The sequence below is a fragment of the Rhagoletis pomonella genome, unplaced genomic scaffold (genome assembly GCF_013731165.1).
Source record: "Rhagoletis pomonella isolate Grant_MI unplaced genomic scaffold, Rhpom_1.0 Rhpom_scaffold_00006, whole genome shotgun sequence".
NCBI lineage: Eukaryota > Metazoa > Arthropoda > Insecta > Diptera > Tephritidae > Rhagoletis > Rhagoletis pomonella.
Genome location: NW_023458560.1, coordinates 67026022 through 67044506, shown reverse-complemented (window position 1 = coordinate 67044506; position 18485 = coordinate 67026022). Strand labels below are relative to the sequence as shown.

Sequence of the window (18485 nt, the reverse complement as noted above, 5' to 3'; positions counted from 1 at the left end):
AATAAATTATCAGAATACTTTCACAGAAATGCTTGAAGAAAACTTCTTCATAAAAATAGATATCTGGAAAAGTGCAGACGAAATTTAAAAAATGGACTTAAAAAGCTTACAAACTCATATAAAATTGAGAAGTCTTTCTCCCAGGTTCTGATATACATATATATATACCGTGACCATCCGTCCTTTATTTTAAAGGACAGTCCTTTATTTTAACTCCCTGTCCTTTATTTTTATTTTTTTTAAATAAAGGACGCTACTTGTCCTTAATTTTTACTTAATTTTTCACTTAATTTGATCAGTTTTTGGATTATATTAAATTTTTTAGTGCAAAATGCGGAAAAAGTAGCAATTTTGAAGAAAATGTATTCTCCTGTTACAGTTAATAACCGTTACATAACAAAAACCAGCTGAAAACAATTGTATGGTTCTCCCAAATCAAAAAAAAAAATTGAAATGTTAAAAAAAATGTTCACCAAAATAAATATATTCTTTTTTGGTTTTTATTAAAAATTTGTTGAAAAATGAATGCTCCGGTGGATTATGAACATTGAAGTCTAATTTTGAACCACTGTGTGCTGGCTTCGTCGTGCAGTATGAATTAAGATAAACGCATTTTGGTAGCAAAGGATGGAGAAGTCCTTGAATAGGATTTGCCTTCCTTTTTCGCTACAGCAGGGTAACTTATACAATTAAATAATATAATTAACTGGCAAATATTTGATTTAAATTACGATATGTGTAAGGTACTTTTATCATAAAAGTTGCATGTAAGCATTCCCAAATCATTTTGAAAAAAAGTTCTTTATTTTACGTTGGTTAATATGGTCACCGTATATATATGGGAACCTGCGGGATATGGATTTTGGCATGTACCCGTAGTAAGACAAGCTTGCACTGATGCGAATGACCCGAATAGGACGATGACAGGAGGAGTACCCTCTCAAACACCGAAATACCCTGGCAAGAACGCTGAACTGCACCCTGACCATCGGATCAAACTGTAAAACTAGTTACTTTGCATTATTGAGAGAGGGAAAGCGCAGGCAAGAGAAATATTTATGTGTGGTGTCTGGCAGCCCTGCTATTACATCTGCCAAATCTGCTGGTGCAAGGTTTCAAACGGATGAGTGTGGCGGCTTTGTCCCACTATTTTCTCAGGATGTGATAATGACATTCGAAAGGATGTTACCGCTTCTGAGTGTGCGAATAAGCGAAGACAGGTACGAGCATGTAGGTCTCGCCAAAACAAACTTCTTGCACCACGGCTAGGCTGAGTTAAGGCAGTGCCATTTCTGGTATACTTTCAACGGTCGCCTTCCCAGTGATAACCTCGTATGTGGTGAAGACGCTGGAATTTGCCGTGTTACCCTCCTTACGGTTGATCGCGCGGCATTTTAACGTGTCGATTTTTTTTATAATTTAGACGGCTGACGATGCTTCATGAAAAAAAATCCTTGAATATTCTGTGTTTGAAAATTACCAGTATGGCAATATCAGCGCCTTTCCAAATCATTTTTTTTAATTTTAGGTAAGCGACTGACTCATTCTTATATTTTTTTTCTTTGTAACGAATAAGCTTTTGTTCTCCGAGTTTATTTTCTTCTGAGGGAGTGCCTTGAACACTCTAATCCCAAATTTCCGAGTCCCAAAATGTCTACATACAGCACGTAATTAAATAATGGAGGGCACACAAACTCGAGTCGAATACTTTACAAGAGCGTAAAACTGTTGGCGTTTGACGACGGCATCGACATCATCGGTAAAAGAAAGGGCTACCTCTGTTCTACCTTCTCGAAATTAGATAGACGAGTAAAGTTGATGGGTCTTGTGGTGAACGAGGAAAAACACTCTGAGCAGAAGCGTCTTGGCACCCATGTCGCTGTTACCAAAAAGTGGTACTTTGGACTGAGTGGGCAACTGAGAACTAAAGTCGTCTCGCTCGGCGAACAAAAATCACATTCTCTATCTATAAGTCATTAGCCGTGCTAGTGGATAGAGCGGAGGTATGGACAATGCAAGCATCTGATGAGGCGGCTCTTAGAGTTTTCGAGAGAAAAATTTACGAGGCTTTGCTCGTTGGGGATGGCGAATACCGCAGACAGTTTAAAGATGAGCTTTACAAAGATATAGAATTGAACTACAGCGTCTACGCTGGCTTGGTCATGTCTGCCATAGTCTCGCCTGCGTTGGAAAGACCAGGTGGAGCGACTTAGCTGCATTTGGTATTTTTTGGTCAGTTGACACAGAAAGGAACTCCAAGACTAGCGTGCTCATTGGACTCGGCCAAAATCGTTTAGGCGGATAAAGCGCCAATCAAGAAGGAGAAAAATATATTTAAGCATCAAAAAAAGATTCGAAGAAAAATGTCGCTTACACCTTTTTGGCGGATAGGGCTGGATATGTTAACCTGCTGCACATATTCTCTGAAAAAGACGACTTTAAGATCTACAAAAATTTCTATTTTAAAATAATAAAGATTAAGTTTTCTATGAAAAAACACCTACCCATCACTGTTTCCATTTCTCAACCTTCCGCACGAAAAAGTAAAAAATAGCAACTTTCAATTAACTAACTTTATTTATTGACTTTTAACTTACATAAAGAAAATTCAATTAACGCAAAAATAAACTACTTCCACTAAGTTTTTAGGAATATTTTTAAGAATAAAGAGACCAGAGTGGAAGGAAAAACATTTTTTCACCAAGCTAAAAGAGAGTGCTTTGTTAAAACACAATAGTGTTTTAAATATTCGCTAAAAGTAAGTTGGAAGAAATTTCTAAAGAAATACAATATCCTTTCAAAGTTCAATAAAGTGTAATCACAAAGGTGAACAAAGAATGCATTATTGAGGAACATTGGCTTTTTTTGTTGGCTTTTGGCTGGCAATGGGCACTTGGGCAATTGGGCTACTGTCTGGCAGGAAAGGCTTGTTACACTTGACTACACAAATTCGTGCATACTTGTGGTCCTTAGCAGCTATTCTCGCTGATTGCTTACATATTTGTATGTAGTAGTGTTTGTGGTAGTTGTGTGCTCTACATAAATGCTGCCTTTTCAATTAATTGGTTAACACATTGTTGCATATCTGCTGGGCTGACCCACTAAGTACTTAAATGAATGTTTGATTGCGTGAATGACCAACGAAATGGCGAACCGTATGCATCACTCTTCGATGGTGCAGAGATTAGGTGCACGTAAAATGATGCTGGTTGCCTTGCCACCATTAGCCAACAGCGAGGATGTTGAACTTCCCGTAATATGCCCATTTAGACGCAACTTGTCACGTGCCGACTTTAGTTGTTGCTGCTGCGCCTGGTGCGGCTGCTGATGCTTCGATTGTTGTAGGCTGTGATAGTGTATCTGTTGTTGTTGCTTTTGTTGCTGCTTCATGAGCACAGCATGCCTTTGGTGTTGATGATGCGGATGCACATAAATGCCCATATCCCGCAACTTGCGATACAAGGATATATACTTGCCAGCTGTTGTGGTTCTAGGAACTATATATTTCTCACAGAAGCTCGTTTTGGAACGTGCAGCTGCACTGAGCTTATCATAGGCGAGCGCCTGCAGAAATGCCAATACGAATGTGTAACAATTGTGGCTATCCTCCTGGTAATGGGCGACGGTCCAGCGATCAGGCTGATTGCATATCTGCGGGTGGATAAAAACAGATGTGAGCATTTGCGCAAGAATAGGCAAGTACGCATGTATATATGTGAAAATACAAATACAAATGCAAGTACAAAGCCTAATAGTAGTAGCACAAATTGCCTTAGATTCTTTGTAGTAGGCATGCATTGAAGCATGCTGAAGCCATATACGAGTATGCCATGCTTATGCTGCACTATGCTCGTTTTTGTTGTTGTTGTCAAGCATACCTACATATGTAACTTACCTGCTGCAATATCTCGTCCCAATAGTCATACCATGGCTCGGGGACGTCGCCGACCAACAGACATTGCCACCATTCGGTCGTGCGAGTATTATCGGCACGATGTCGCCGCAAACCATGCCGATCGAATTCCACAACGCAGCCCGTTGAGGTCGTCACGGCAATATGCAAATCGGTTGAGTTGTTGTAATCGCTGTGGGAGATTGATAAATCGAGAAATAAATGAACAGCATTTCAAGTGGTCAAGAAATGTTGGAAGGAAATTAAAACGCCATTATTGGAAGCGAATCAATGCGGGCAGTAAGGTGGAAGGCTATAAAAAAAAATTTTAGTATAGGATAAGGAATGAAAGAAGATGCGTATTTTTACGAAGTAGGTCTGCATACTATATCTAAAGTAAGACTGCGATGAAATGATTTCAAAGTCAGCACTGGTTCTAGTAAATCTTAGGATGAATATCTTTTAACAGACGTCCAAAATGCAGCTCGAATATAGATTTAATGTAGAGGGAAGAAGCTTACATCCCACACGCGACCAAGACGAAGCGAAAGCAGCAATAATGTGACTTAAAAACAACAAGGCCCCAGGATGCGACGATATAATATATAGCTCAGCTTTTCAGAGTCGGCGGCGAAGAGCTGGTGGGGCTCAGGTTCTAGCTCAAGGACAATCAGATCTTATGAAAGTATATTTGAGGATTGAAAACACATTAGCTCTCTTACCAGTGCATACAAGTACTGGGGAAGACAGTGCATAAGAAAGCGCGTAATCATAATTCCAAAACAGTATTTAGTTGGAAAGGTAAAAAGAACTTATCTATTTAGTATGTCTATGACTCATGCAATAAAGAAGTACACAAAAAGTCTAATCTGATTTTCGATATTAGGGTGTTACAGCCTATTTCCACCAGAAGCATAAGTGCAGTTAAGAGTACGATTAGACGGCATATATAATGGTCGGTCAATACACCACTTGCTGAAACATTCAATAACGAATATTAAGCTTCGCAAATTGAATGTTTCATTCTTCGAAGAGTACGCAGAAGCTTAAGAAGAACGGAGCATAGATGGCAGCTTTTTGCGGAAAAAATGACGACAATTTAACGGTGATAGTGGCAGGACAACGATCGGTGCCACATTATAATTTCACGAGCAGCTAAAGTGCATTACTGAAAATTGATTAGCAGTGAAAAGGAAGAAAATCTCATGCGTATAAGTCTTAATCTCACGTCAGCTGGACACCCAACGGACAGATGCTGAGATGATTTAATATTGTGATATTCCATGGGAATGTATCACTAACTGCTTCCAGGATTCCAATAAAAAATTGCCTTTTAAGACTACCAGGATTGAGATACAAAAAGATTGTTTAGCTTTGAGAGCTCTTTGACCACCTCTGAGCAATGCTTGAACAGAAGGACTTAGCCATTTTGCATTCAGAGATTTTCTCCCGGCGCACTTAACTAGGTGTCCCTTTTTTCTTTAGCAGACGAAATGTAGCCAATGAAGCCAACCACTCTCTTTACCCGGTGAAAACTGTTCCAGCGTGCATTGTCTTGCCTTCATCGGAACTGTAGTTCCCTCCAATCACGCTACACATGACATGGAAGCCATATAAGCTTAATACCGAAGTATTCTGGTACCGCCAAGATGCAAATCAAGCACGCTCTCACATTTTCAAACGCATCACAAAAAAATCAAGTAGCTTAAAGGACAATAAATAGAGACTCCTGTAAGTTATTAACGACAAAGATCCAAGGTAGTGGTTAAAATACTGCCGTCATATCATCTCTACCCACTAAAGGTCACTGTAGACACTAATCGCGTAGTCAAGCTGCAAGAGGAACTATTCAAAAATCTCTAGGAGCGAGTATAGAGGTGAACAGTGTTGCCGTTTTAGCCCTTTGGTGGCTAAATTTGGCTACCAAATTCTTTTTTTGGCCACAAAAATTTGAAATTGCCCCTAGCCCTTTTTTTAGCCCTTTTCAAAATTTATTCATCATTCACATTAAATTTTTTTTTATGATTTTCATGAATTTAACTCTTCGCTCATAAAGCGAACGCCTTTCCTTTAAGGCAAGTAAACATATGTCTATGTATGTTCCTTACGTTTCTGGGCCGTTATCTTATCCGTTAACGATTTAACTATACTTAAATTTTGGTTAGTATGGAAGGTGCCACACCCCCTTTTACGAATTCGGGCAAACTTCACATAAACCATCTGCATGATAGCCTAAATATGCCGTATAAATTTGGTTGAATTCAGTGAAGCCGTTCTTAATTTATATTGTCAGACCAAAAACGTTCACTTATTTTTATATTTTAGTTAGTATGGGTGGTGCCACGCCCCCTCTTCCGAATTCGGGAAAACTTCGCGTAAACCATCTGCATGATAAATCGAATATGCCACATAAATTTGGTTGAATTCGGTGAAGCTGTTCTCAAGTTATGAGGTCACACCAAAAACGTGCACTTATTTTTAACCGACTTCCAAAAAAGGAGAAGGTTATCAGTTCGTCGGAATATTTATTTTTTTTTATTTTTATGTTTACCGCATAACTTTGGACCACGTCAACCGATTTCGATAATTCTTTTTGCATCGGAAAGGCAGTGTCTCAGAGGTGGTCCCATCCTAATCTGGTTGAGATCCGGTTTTTTTTGCTAAAAATTACTTCTTATAATTAAGATGTAGGTAAAAAAATTTAGCTACCATTTTTAGCCACAACGACGATTTTAAGCTCTTTGTTAGCCCTTTTTTAGCTGGAATTTAGCTACCACTAAAAATGTTTCGCGGCAACACTGGAGGTGAATATACTAATTGGTTCTTTGTTCCGGTTTAAGGACAAACGCTAGGAATCACGTTTCTTATGTGCAGCTGTGTCGATTTCGATGGACTTAGGAAGTACTATACCATCGAGATACGGAGCTTTTAAAGGGTTCTCGAAGTCCTCAAAGCCGAGATCCAGAATGAAAATTATGTATCTCTTCATGGAGTTTTAGAAAAGTCATCAATATTTTTGTAAGAATTATAAAGGCGAGACTTGTTCAGAATCATTTCGGGACTAGTTCAGGACTTTTTCGGGACCATTTCACCATTAGTTCGCCACCATTTCGGGTCCAGTATGGGACACGTTCGTGACTAGTTCAGGGTTTTTCCCGGCTATATCGAGTTAGATTCGTATGGAGTTCGAAGCTATTAGCTGAGAGATGATTGGTTGTCTAGTCACGAAATTGTCAAAAGTTACGGAGTGGCAGGAATTGGTCTCGCCACCAAAATACTTTATTCGTATAAGGCAGAAGTTTTTGACGATTTCTTTCTTCACTTGTATTCGGCACAGGTATATACATATTTACATGTAAATGCACATTAAGGTGGTCCTTATAATATCAAAATTTTGTCAAAATTAAAAAAATGGGGTCGCTAACAGGGTTTGAAATTTTTTTTCGCTAAAAGGGTTTGAAATTCGCTAACAGGGTTTGAAATTTTTTTTTCGAAATTTTTACAAAACTTGTACTGTAACTCAGCAAGTTTATAAATTTGTATGAATAAATTTGAATTTTAAAAGTATAATAAAGAAGCCACAAAAATTTCAAACTTGAAAAAAAACTGGGGTTGCTAGCAGGATTTGTAAAAAAGAAAATTATCGCAAAAATCTGTACAAAACTTTTAATTTGACTAGCATTAACTTAGCAAGTTAATGAATTCAAATGAATAAATTTTAATAATATGAAAACCTATTCTAAAAATAATTTGAAATAAAGATTTAGGAAAGCACTCTTTTTTGGTACCCATACTAAAATATTTCGTGTAGCTTTAAATGCATTTTAACTTTTTGAACAGGTGGCAACGCTCTTAAAATAATGTTTCGAAATATATCGTATTAAACCCCGTTCGTTTCAAATCCACATTGTTGAGAAAATTTACTGAGCTTATTTATAATATGAATTTAAGTTTTTTGCAGATGGCAACACCCTTAAAATTTTATTTTTATTTTTTTTTCAATTCCTTCCTTTTGGCACCGGCATTGTAGTACTTTATTTAACTTATTAATTGATTTTAAATTTAGAAAAAGGTGGCAACTCTTCTAAAAATATTCTATAAGTACATTAACTAAGGCTTCCACAGGGTTCCACATACAATTTTTAGACGCTTATATTTTTAAGGACCACCCTAATACACATTGTTATTAAGATAACTTACGCACAGTCAGATACTCACTTGAGAAAATCGCCTGTGGTTGGACGCAAAACAATCGCACAGGGATACTGCGAGGCACGTATGAACGGATAAGGCAACCGAAAGGGCAGCAAACGTGTAGAGCCAACGATACCACCGCCCAACGGTCGACCAGCACCAGCAGTGCTGTTGCAACCATTGCTGCCCATTTCATTACCACCACCACCACCAGCATCGTTGTCGTCATAGGCGTCGTCGTCGCCACCGTCGCCGTCGTCCTCACCTTCGTCTTCATCGTCATCGCCGACATCGCCATTGCCGCCAACATCATCGTCAGTGTCTAATACTTGTTTGCATTTGGGGCAGCGGTGTGGCAAATGAAGGCAGAAAACTTTTACGTTGCAATGATGAAAGCACAAAATGCCCGGATCTGAGGTAATCTTTATTATTGTTCTAGTTACTGGTGTTGTTGTTGGCATAGCTGTTGCTGTTGCTGTCACTGTTGTTATTGATGGCATCGTTGCCGTGGCTGTTGTGTCGTTTTGTGGCGCTATTTTAGCAACTGTTGTTGTTTTTGTCGTTGCATCATTTGTTTTTGTTGTTGTCATCAGCATGCTGGTCGATGCCTTTATTGTACCAATGTTAGCCAGCATTGTCACTTTTGTGGATGTGGCTGCTGTGGCGGTGGTAGCGGCGGTGGCCAACATGTTCCTGGAATTTCGTTTATTATGTTGCGTCCTAGTGTGTTGCTGTGTGTGTGGGTACGTGCGTGCGTGCGTGCGCTTACTTCTGCGGTTGTACTTCTTCTTCTTCTACAACTACTACTACATCCACGGATTCGGCACACTCTACTCGTGCGGTTCGTTTGCGGTTTTCTTCCTGCTGATTTTCATTCACTGTCCTGTTGCCCTGCAATGAAATGTAAAGTCCTTGTAAATAAAGTTGACAACAATGTTACAAGTGCGCTGCGGCAAAGTGAAGGGAGTATGCGCGCAGTGTACTTATAGAATCATCTACTTTTGTGGCATATTAAACACTTGTCGCTCCTAGTCAGCCCGCACTTAGCCATTGAGTCGGGTTTTAACCACCAACCAATCGGAGGCAACAACAAGCGTCAGCGCATCCACCGACAACGGTGCGCACAAAAGTAGCTTTGCCTACAGACATTTGGGTGGAATTTTAGAATTTTCGAGCAACGCTTCGTCGCTCTACTACATATTGCGAGCAGTTGCGTGGAGCGGTTGCAGACTTGACTGCCAATTTCGTGCTACAACGGCAGATTGGGGACACTTGAATTGAAGTTGGTCTTTGTATACTAATTACATATCAACTCATATCTTTGTTTCGACTGAACTTCTTTATGTACATATGTATGTAGGTCTATGTTTGCAACTTTTTGAAGTGTATGTTGGTTTGCTCACGTTTGGATTTTCACATACCCGTCTTATGTAGCTGGATTAACGTTTCTTGTGCAGCCAATTCGGTTAAGCGGAATTGCCAGCAAGAACAGTGATTTTAGCCATTGTCAACTTCTAGAATGACAAATCTATGCAAAACTGACAGCAAGCTTAGCAATTAAGTAAATTGGAATAGTAAACTCTTTTAGAAATGTGAAAATGTAGTACATTTCAAACCTGCTGTAAAATTAAATCGATATTTTAAAAATGCCTTTATATTTCACCGAAGACTTCGACGACGATATTACTAAGTCTTATGTTATTACTCAAATCTAGCGCCACTTGCTTTATTCATTTTGAGTGTAAAGATCAAGAATTTAAAAAATTTGAACCAAAAATATAACAACTAAAGTTTGTGAAAAAGTAACACCAGAACGCATACTTATCCAAAAAATATTTTATATCATTTTCAAGACAAGTCTCAATATTAATACATACCACCACCAGTTATTATTTTGGGATGAGCTTAAACCGGGTAAACCGGTTTCCGATCGGATAATACTAACGGTCTCCCAAAGAGCCTTAAAGTATCGAAAAATCTCTCAAATTATGTTTCTTTTATACCTTTTCAAAAAATTTCGATTTGATGCATTTTTGTAGCCCATTAAGTTTTGGAATGTTTCAAGTTGCAAAAAAATCGCGTTAATTTTTAGACATTTTTTTTTTTGCTGCAGGTACATATCAACTTCTGAGTGGAAGATCGACCTATCTCGGCAGCCAGTTCGAAAACGCCCTATCTCAAAAAACTTTTCAACAACGCATTAGGGCGTGAGTAAGATTTCAATAGTACTATAGTTCTTGAAAAAGAAAAAAAAAAATTTGGATAAATTTGGAAAAGTTCTGGATATTAAGATAAAGAAAAATTTTTCCCAAAAATTTCTTATGCCAGATTCGCGCAGAATGGGACATGTGTCAAAAAGAAAAAAAACACCAGGGAAGTGTAATGTCTAAAAAAGTATTTTACAGTTTTATTTTATTTGAGGTCGTTTCTAACGAAAAAATAAAAATAAAATTAAAAAATAAAAATTAAAACTGTTCTGAGTAGCTTTTCATTGGGCCTTATGAATAAAAACTTAGGAATTGCTTTTTCTTGAAGTTTTAGACCTTTTAATCGATTTAATCCAAGAAATTTGAGTAAAGGTTCTGAAATTTTAAGGAAAAGCAATTGCTTAGTTTTTATTTCATAAGGCCTATTATCTATAGAGTTTCTTAAAATGAAAAAAAAACCAATACAATTTGCAAAATTACAACGATTTTTTCAAAAAGTTCAATGTTTGAAAAAAATAAAAACTGAAACTGTTCTAAGTAGCTATTAATAGTTCTAGAGCACCTGAAAAGCAAAAAAAAGTTCAGCAAAATTACATGGAATAAAAATTAAGTAGAAAAGTTTTAATTCTTGAAAAAGAAATATATAAAAACTGTTCTGAGTAGCTTTTCAATAGGCCTAGGGTTCCTGAAAAGGAAAACAAAAGTTCTGCAAAGTTATTTACGCCAAATAAAAATTTACTCTGTGAAAAAATAAAAATCAAAACTGATCTGATTGGCTTTTCATTAGCCCTTACGAATAAAAACTTAGCAATTGCTTTTTGTTAAAATTTCAGACCTTGTTATCGATTTATTCAAAGAAATTTAAGTTAAAGGTCTAAAATTTTAAGAAACAGTAATTGCTAAGTTTTTATCCACAAGGTCTATTATTATTACAGTTTCTTCTTACCCGAATTCTTACACCGATTTTTTTTTTGTCAAAAAACTCGAAAAACTGTAGCTTTTATTAGTTCTAGAGCTCCTGAAAAAGAAAAATGTTCTGCAAATTACATCGAACAAACTTTTCTTTTTTGGAAAAGACGAAAAAGTTTATGTTTGGAAAAAAAATATATAAATAAAAAGTGTTCTGAGTAGCTTTTCAATTGTTCTAGAGTTCCCGTCAAATTATGGGTGCTTCATTCGGGTTAAGTGAGCTCTTGGCAAAGTTGGCACTAACAGCCCAATTCTGTGCACTTGATAAATTGAAAATCTTTATAATTTGTAAATTTTTTATTATTTATCAAGAATTGGTATTCTAGCACAGAAATCAAAAGCTCTTTTCTTGATAAATTATCAAGATTGAAAATGCTATTGACAAATTGAAATTTCATGTTAATTGTATAAGTTTTGTATCTTAATAAATTTGTTTCTAACAATTAAATACTCCATGTGCCGGCATTTGAACCTACGACACACGGAATTATAGTCGACATCTCTACCTACTCGGCTACGGCAGTCAAAAGCTTTTTCGCTTTTAATTTCATACTTTTCATATGTGACAATGAAATCAGTTCCACTCATGTGGAAATCAGTTCCACTAATGTGGAAGTCGTAGAGCTTTTTGTTTTATAAATATTGACACAGAATGCGAAGGAAGCTTCTACTTGATAAAAATCTTGATAAAATTTCTTTACAAAAAAATTATCAAGAAAACACAGAATTGGGCGGTAAGTCTGATAATTACGGGAGAGTTTATAAACCAACTGTTTGCTCACAGCAGCTTGGGAAAATTGGCCGAAAACTCCGCCTACATAATTCCTCAGGTCAAATTTTAAAATGGGGATGGGACGTAGAAGAGGCCTCGAAATCTAAATAAAAAAATTTTTAACTGATTATTTTGTTAAAATATCTAGAACTTCCCTTCCATTTCAAGAACTACTGAAAAGCTGCTCAGAACAGCTTTGTTTTTGCCTTTTTGCGTTATTCCGCATGTTACATAACACATGGTTTTTTCTTTTCTGCAATTTTTCATTTTAAATTGAATTAAACAAAAACCATACATATACATATAACTATGTATGTAAATTTGTTTTCTTGCTTGGCGAATTTTAAATCATTTAGATACATATGTCTCTTTTGATAATATTAGTTTAACCTAAGCGCTACTAAGTTGCCGATTTAACAGCTTTATTCACAATCGAACACTTTATTATGCTAAAAAAATATCATAAAAAGAGCTGAAGCAAAATAAATAAATTCACCTAAACATCAAATACTGATTCAATAAAAAATGGAAAGCTAATGTAAAATGAATAAATTTGCAAACAAAATCAATGTGAGACGTAGCTTTTAGGGAAGTTGTTTACCAAAAAGATGAAATTGACAAGGGTATTAAACACTTTCAATGAAGGATAGACATTTATGTATGTAAAAGTACGTCAAGGCATGCTCAAACACACACACACACGCGCGAAACTGACAGGGTTTTAGCAATATTTATATTGCACAGAAGTTACGAATAAAATAATTTGATGCTTTAAGTGATTTGCTACACCCACACACACACACACGCACAAACACACCTACAACTGATGGCATGAATACAAAAATAGCCCACTCACTAGCTTGTTGACTGATGGCTGACTCTTCCTTAGCTGACTGCGGGCATTTGTGTAGAAATCAGCAGGTTACGTGTACGCCACGTTCGGTCGAAAAGCCGGTTGGAAACGCTAAAGAAAACATAAACAAACCGGAAAAATGTTATCACTAAACCAGCAGCGACACCGAGAGAAAGATAGCAAGGGTATGTGAGAGAGCAAAAAGGATATGAAAACACGATGAGCGAGACGAAGAGCAAGAAAACGAAAGTTAGCAGGATTGCATTAGAGAGCAGCAAGGAGAACGCAATTGCACTGCGCCGACTCACCTCTGAAGAGCTGTGCAACACACGCAAAATGGGTAAGCAACTGAAGAAATCCAAAAACTAACGGTGCTTATTTAAAATCGCTTTTGACAGTTCTGCCCGCAAAATAAAGTGCCGCTTGTATGCAATTGTGGGCGAATAGAGGGTAAACAAAACAATTGCATTCGGCTTGCAATGTTCGGCCGCTATCGCTACCGCTCGAAGCGAATTCTTAGTCGAGGGTGGTTGTTTGCATGCGTGCGGCACCCTTGGCCGAGCAGTTGTCGACGAGCTACCGCTGCAAACGGTCGTGTTGTGGTTTTTCTGAATAATACTTTGAACTACTTATTTGGGTTAGTTGACTTGTAAGCGCGCGCGCTCAATAATATTATTAGAGTACTGTGCCCAATAGTTGGCTGTCACTTTTGGCCAGAAAAAAAAAAGAAAAGCGGGCCTAGTGATTCGCTGCACCAGCAGACGGCCGGCCAACAGTCGTAGTAGTGTCGTGTTGCATGAGTGACGTGCAGTCAGTCGGTGGCCATACTCGTCGCCGTCACCATCATCATCAATAACGGTCGTGTCGTCGTTGGTTTTGTTTGTATGGTGCGCAACGAAATTGAACGCAAAATCAAGCAAAGATATTTGTAACGAAAAAAAGGATAATAAGGATAGCGAGCGCAGGCACACTGCTGCGACAGGCATTTCACTCTTATTAATATTGCATGAATTATTTATTTTAATGCCATTGCGCGCGGTGCAGAGAGTGTTTTGTGTTATTTGAAGTGCTGCAATTCGTCCAAACTCAAATGAATTATTTATTTATACAAACAACGAGTGTGAAATTTTAAATAAACACAAAAAGGATACGAAATAAACAAAGTGTCAATTTGGAATGCAGCACGTGATTGCTGCATTGGGAAAAAGTGATTGTTTTCTTTGGTGAAAATTATTTTCGTTTTTTCTGCGCTACTTTGTCGCAAAATAATAACAAATCCTGTGAAACTACACTTCTCGTGAACAAAAAAAAAAATATTTTTGTTGAAAAAATAATCGAATTCGAAGTTAATTTGTTTGTGACCCTTTTTTCCTTGCGGTTTCCGTAGCGATACACTCGGTGCGCGTTGTGTTTGTTGTTAGCATGGCAACGCGTCTTTTCGCCGTCTTAACTGGCTATACACAGCATTGGTAGTGAGGCGTATGCGTAAAGGATAACGCAAGGATAATGACCTAAAGCGATTGGTATGTGCAAGTTATTTTATTTCCTAGTTTTACACTTTTTTTGCAGAATACATACATATGTGTGGGAAGATGTTTACGTATAAAGTATTTCTACTAGACATTTGTTTTACAGGCGAAAAAAACGTGATTTACCGAATTTCACAGGGAATTGAAATGATAAAATATTTGTGGCATTTAAAAACTTTCTCGGTTATTATTTTATAGCCTATTTGCCAGAAATTTCAAACCAAAATCTAATTCTGGTACAAAAACAGTTTGCTATTTTTTTATTTAAAAAATTGATTCAGTTAAATTTAAAAAGTTTGCAGATATTTTACCACCTATTTCCAGAAATTTATAACAAAAATCTACTTCTGTTACCAAAAAAAAAGTTTGCTACTTTATTGAATTTATTCAATATTTTTCAATAGCAGGAATTTAATTTACACTAAAATTGTTGGTAACGGGTTAAGAAAGGAAAATATACGTTTAAAAATGGAGAGCATTGAGATCCTTGCTATACGGTTAACAAAAAGTGCTGCTGGAATTCTAGATGTTGTGTTCTTTTAAAGCCAATAAGTTGTATTTCTTGGTTCGGTTGGTTCTTCTGATGGAACAAGAAGATACTATATTTTGTAACGAATTTTTATTGCCCATTGTCAGAACTTGTTCCTTCGAGCAAAAACTGCTTAAAGATGGATAAATGTCAAAAGCGATTTGTATTAAGATCAATGTTTAAAAAGGACGATGAAATTGAGTTCTGCAATTTATCAAATTAAATTCCTTTACAGCTGTTTAGTTAATGTATAACATACGCTGAATGACATAGCAAGCCTTTGTTGTTTTAAAAGGTTTTCGCACAACTAGAATAATAGAGTTCATTATAAATTTAACATTTCCGCCTGCAAGTTAGCCCTGAACTATCGATCTTAACATGATTATTTCCGCAAAATCTTAATGAAATATTAAAAGTATTCAATTTCGATGGCTGAGTTGAAGATCGACCTATCGCGGCAGCCAGTTCGAAAATTAGAATAATAAAAAATGCCTCTTTGGCACACTGAAAACAACAATTCAAAGTCGAGCCTTAAAAGTACGAGAACTGCCCACGGTGCCATAGGTTGCATAAAAATGTCGACAAAAAATGAAAGCAGGGTTGTATTTGTTGATATTTTTAGGTTAAGAATCCCTTTGAATTGAAATCCTAGCTACTCCTGTTTTAAAGATATCAACATTTTACATAGTTATGATAGGACCGACTTTTGCGAAAGAGAAAAACATCCTTTTGCATTAAATATTCAGCAATGTATGTGTGAGTAAATGTGTGTATATATATTATGTGAAAATATAAGTTTATGTAAGTTTTCAGCCGGTTTCAATCGTTTCCAAGGCGCACCACGTAGAGGCAACTTACTTTGCACCTCTTTGTACTTTATTTGATTTTATTTATTTATATTTTTTTCTTGCTTTAGTTTTTTATATTTGTTTTTTGTTTTCTTTTATTTTTTTTGTTGGCTTACCATATAATATAGTCACATATTTTAGTATTTAAATATTTTATTATTTAGTTAAGTTTTTATATATGCTGGAATGAAAATGTCATTACAGTTTTCTTCAGGCGACTCACAAAAGTTGGTTTATCAATCATATTTATTTTGAATCTATCCCAGAATTTAATGAATTCCCTATGAACTGACTTCCCGGCCTGCTCGGACCATAATCCTAAGCCATCGTTATTCAAGAATGAAATAGATTGCTTTAAATGTTTAAGGATAAAATGGATTTTGACAGTTTGAGAAATTCCAGTACTTTTCAAAGCTGTGCGGAGCTCGTTAAGATTTTTATCAAAATTACTAAGATCCGCTTGTTTTGCGGAAAACCATGTATTCACGATTTTGCTCATGGCTTTGAACGAGGCAATATATTTGGTATTGTTTTTACTGAGAGTTTCTTCCATACAAACTATGTTCGACATTTTTTTGTATGTGGAAGACACTGTCAGCAAAAAATAAATAATTGCAAAAAATCAACGAAAGTTTCTGGTAACTTCAGACTTGCACTTTACTAATTGGCTCAAACATTTTTCTAAAAGATCTGATTAGAAATTGTGATCAGATGAAAGTGTCTCCGAGCCAATAATTTTGTACGGCACGGTACTTTAAGTAATCTAGGTTTCACGAAAAAAAAAAAATAAATACAAGGTAACATTAAAATATCAGTCAATTGTTTCGTTGCTGTGAGTTTGTTTCAAAACTTCTGGCTTTTGCTATAATTGTAAAACTCTGTGCATGTCATTTTAACGTATTTAGGTACATACTTATATTAATCATCAACCACTGCTTATGCAAAACGTGCTACATTTAAAAAAAAATCGCATATGAAAGAGCACCAACCCAACTCGTAATAATTTAAGTATGCAAATTTTAGTATTTAGTATAGAAATATTCAATTGAAATACGCCAATATTAAAATGAAGCGCTTTGCACTTAACGGATGCTTTTTCATAATTAAGTTAAAAAAAAAATTATTTAAATTCCATGCTGTCTGTAATGGGATTTGAACCTTGACGCTCTGGAAATTAGCAAATTGTGGCAAGCATCTTCGTGCACTCAGCTACAGCCAGACATGTAAATGTGCATTCAAAGGTTCAGTTTGATTCAACACCACGTGTGCGTGGTATGAAAGTATTGTTTTTAAGTACGAACATTTCAAAACGATAATCAAATAAAAAATATTCATGTTTACTATGCGTTATTTCCCCCAGTAAATTCATAAAACTTTTCTTAATATTACAACGCGTTCTTTCTCTCAGCGTAGTAATTTTTAAGCAAAATTTGTGCGATCAAATCGAAAACCGGGACACTTAAACGAAACCCGGGGCATTTTAAGGTTGGACCGGGACAACGGGACAAATAGTCTAAAACCGGGACATGTCCGGGAAAACCGGGACGTCTGGCAGCCCTACACACAAAGCGCATACTTTCATGCGATTTTCTTTATGATCGCATTTGTGTTCTGGATGTACAATAGTCATTATTTCCTGACAGAAGAGTACATAAATACCAAAATAAATCTCATACAAGCTTTGAATTTATTTACTTATTATGACGAGTACCGTTGGCCTAAGTTAGAGCATTTTTATTTCTTGCACAAGCGCAGTGCGACTTGCCTGCGCTACTTGCTTATAGCAACAAACCTTTAATAAAAAATTACTACCGTATTATATAGCATACAATATTGTATACATACATACATATATTGCGATATTGAAAGTGTAATGAGAAAGTTCACGCTACAGAAAAAGGTAATTGTGGTGTTTTATCTAAGTTGTATACCGGTAGCGCCCAATAAATCTCGATCAATTATTCTTTCGGTAGGAAAAAATGAAAATGTTTCACATTGATTTGATCCGTTTTAGTGAGTTAAAAAAGGGGAACAGATTTGTATGAGATTTCTTTTCGTATAAATATGCTCTAATTATCGAGAAGTACGCCTTCCTCTTTTGCAAATATATCCTATCAGAAGTATATAAAATGTGGATATCTTTAAAACAGGAGCAGCTAGAATTTCAATTTAAGCGGATTCTTAACCTTAAGATATCAACAAATACAACCCTGCTTTCAGATTTTGTCGACATTTTTATGCAACCTATCTTCGCTTCCTGCCCACCGTGTGCCCTGAGGGCAATTTTTATGTTAGAGGTGGCACTGTAGATGCTACGCAGGCAGACATTTTTTTCTATCCAAGAGCCTTAGGAGATATTTTATGTATATTTGCCTGGTTTCTTTATTTTTTATTATATTGTATTCAATTTAATTTAATTTATCTTGTTATTTCTTGAGTTGTTTTATTTTATTTCATTTATTAAGGTTATTTTAATTTATCTATGATTTTTGTTTTTATTCTGTTTCTTATTAATTTTATTTTTTTTAATTTTATTTGATTTGATTTAATTTATATATTTGTTTTTATTATTTAATTTAATTTAATTTAATTTAATTTAATTTAATTTTAATTTATTTTATTTTATTTTATTTTATTTTATTTTATTTTATTTTATTTTTTTTTATTTTATTTTATTTTATTTTATTTTATT

The 18485-nt window shown here is 35.9% G+C and overlaps 1 protein-coding gene across 1 annotated transcript in view; it reads right to left on the bottom strand.

Annotated features, from left to right (window-relative positions):
- Nucleotides 1–2650: 2650 nt before the first annotated feature.
- LOC118741157 overlaps nucleotides 2651–18485 on the bottom strand; it is an 82353-nt gene continuing 66518 nt past the window's right edge. Inside the window, exons 2-4 of the mRNA XM_036473022.1 lie at nucleotides 8111–8977; nucleotides 3896–4085; nucleotides 2651–3651 (exon numbers count right to left, since the gene is read on the bottom strand). Coding sequence (XP_036328915.1) covers nucleotides 3163–3651; nucleotides 3896–4085; nucleotides 8111–8775 — 1344 coding nt within the window. The 5' untranslated portion in view covers nucleotides 8776–8977 and the 3' untranslated portion in view covers nucleotides 2651–3162. The remainder of the gene's footprint in view (nucleotides 3652–3895; nucleotides 4086–8110; nucleotides 8978–18485) is intronic.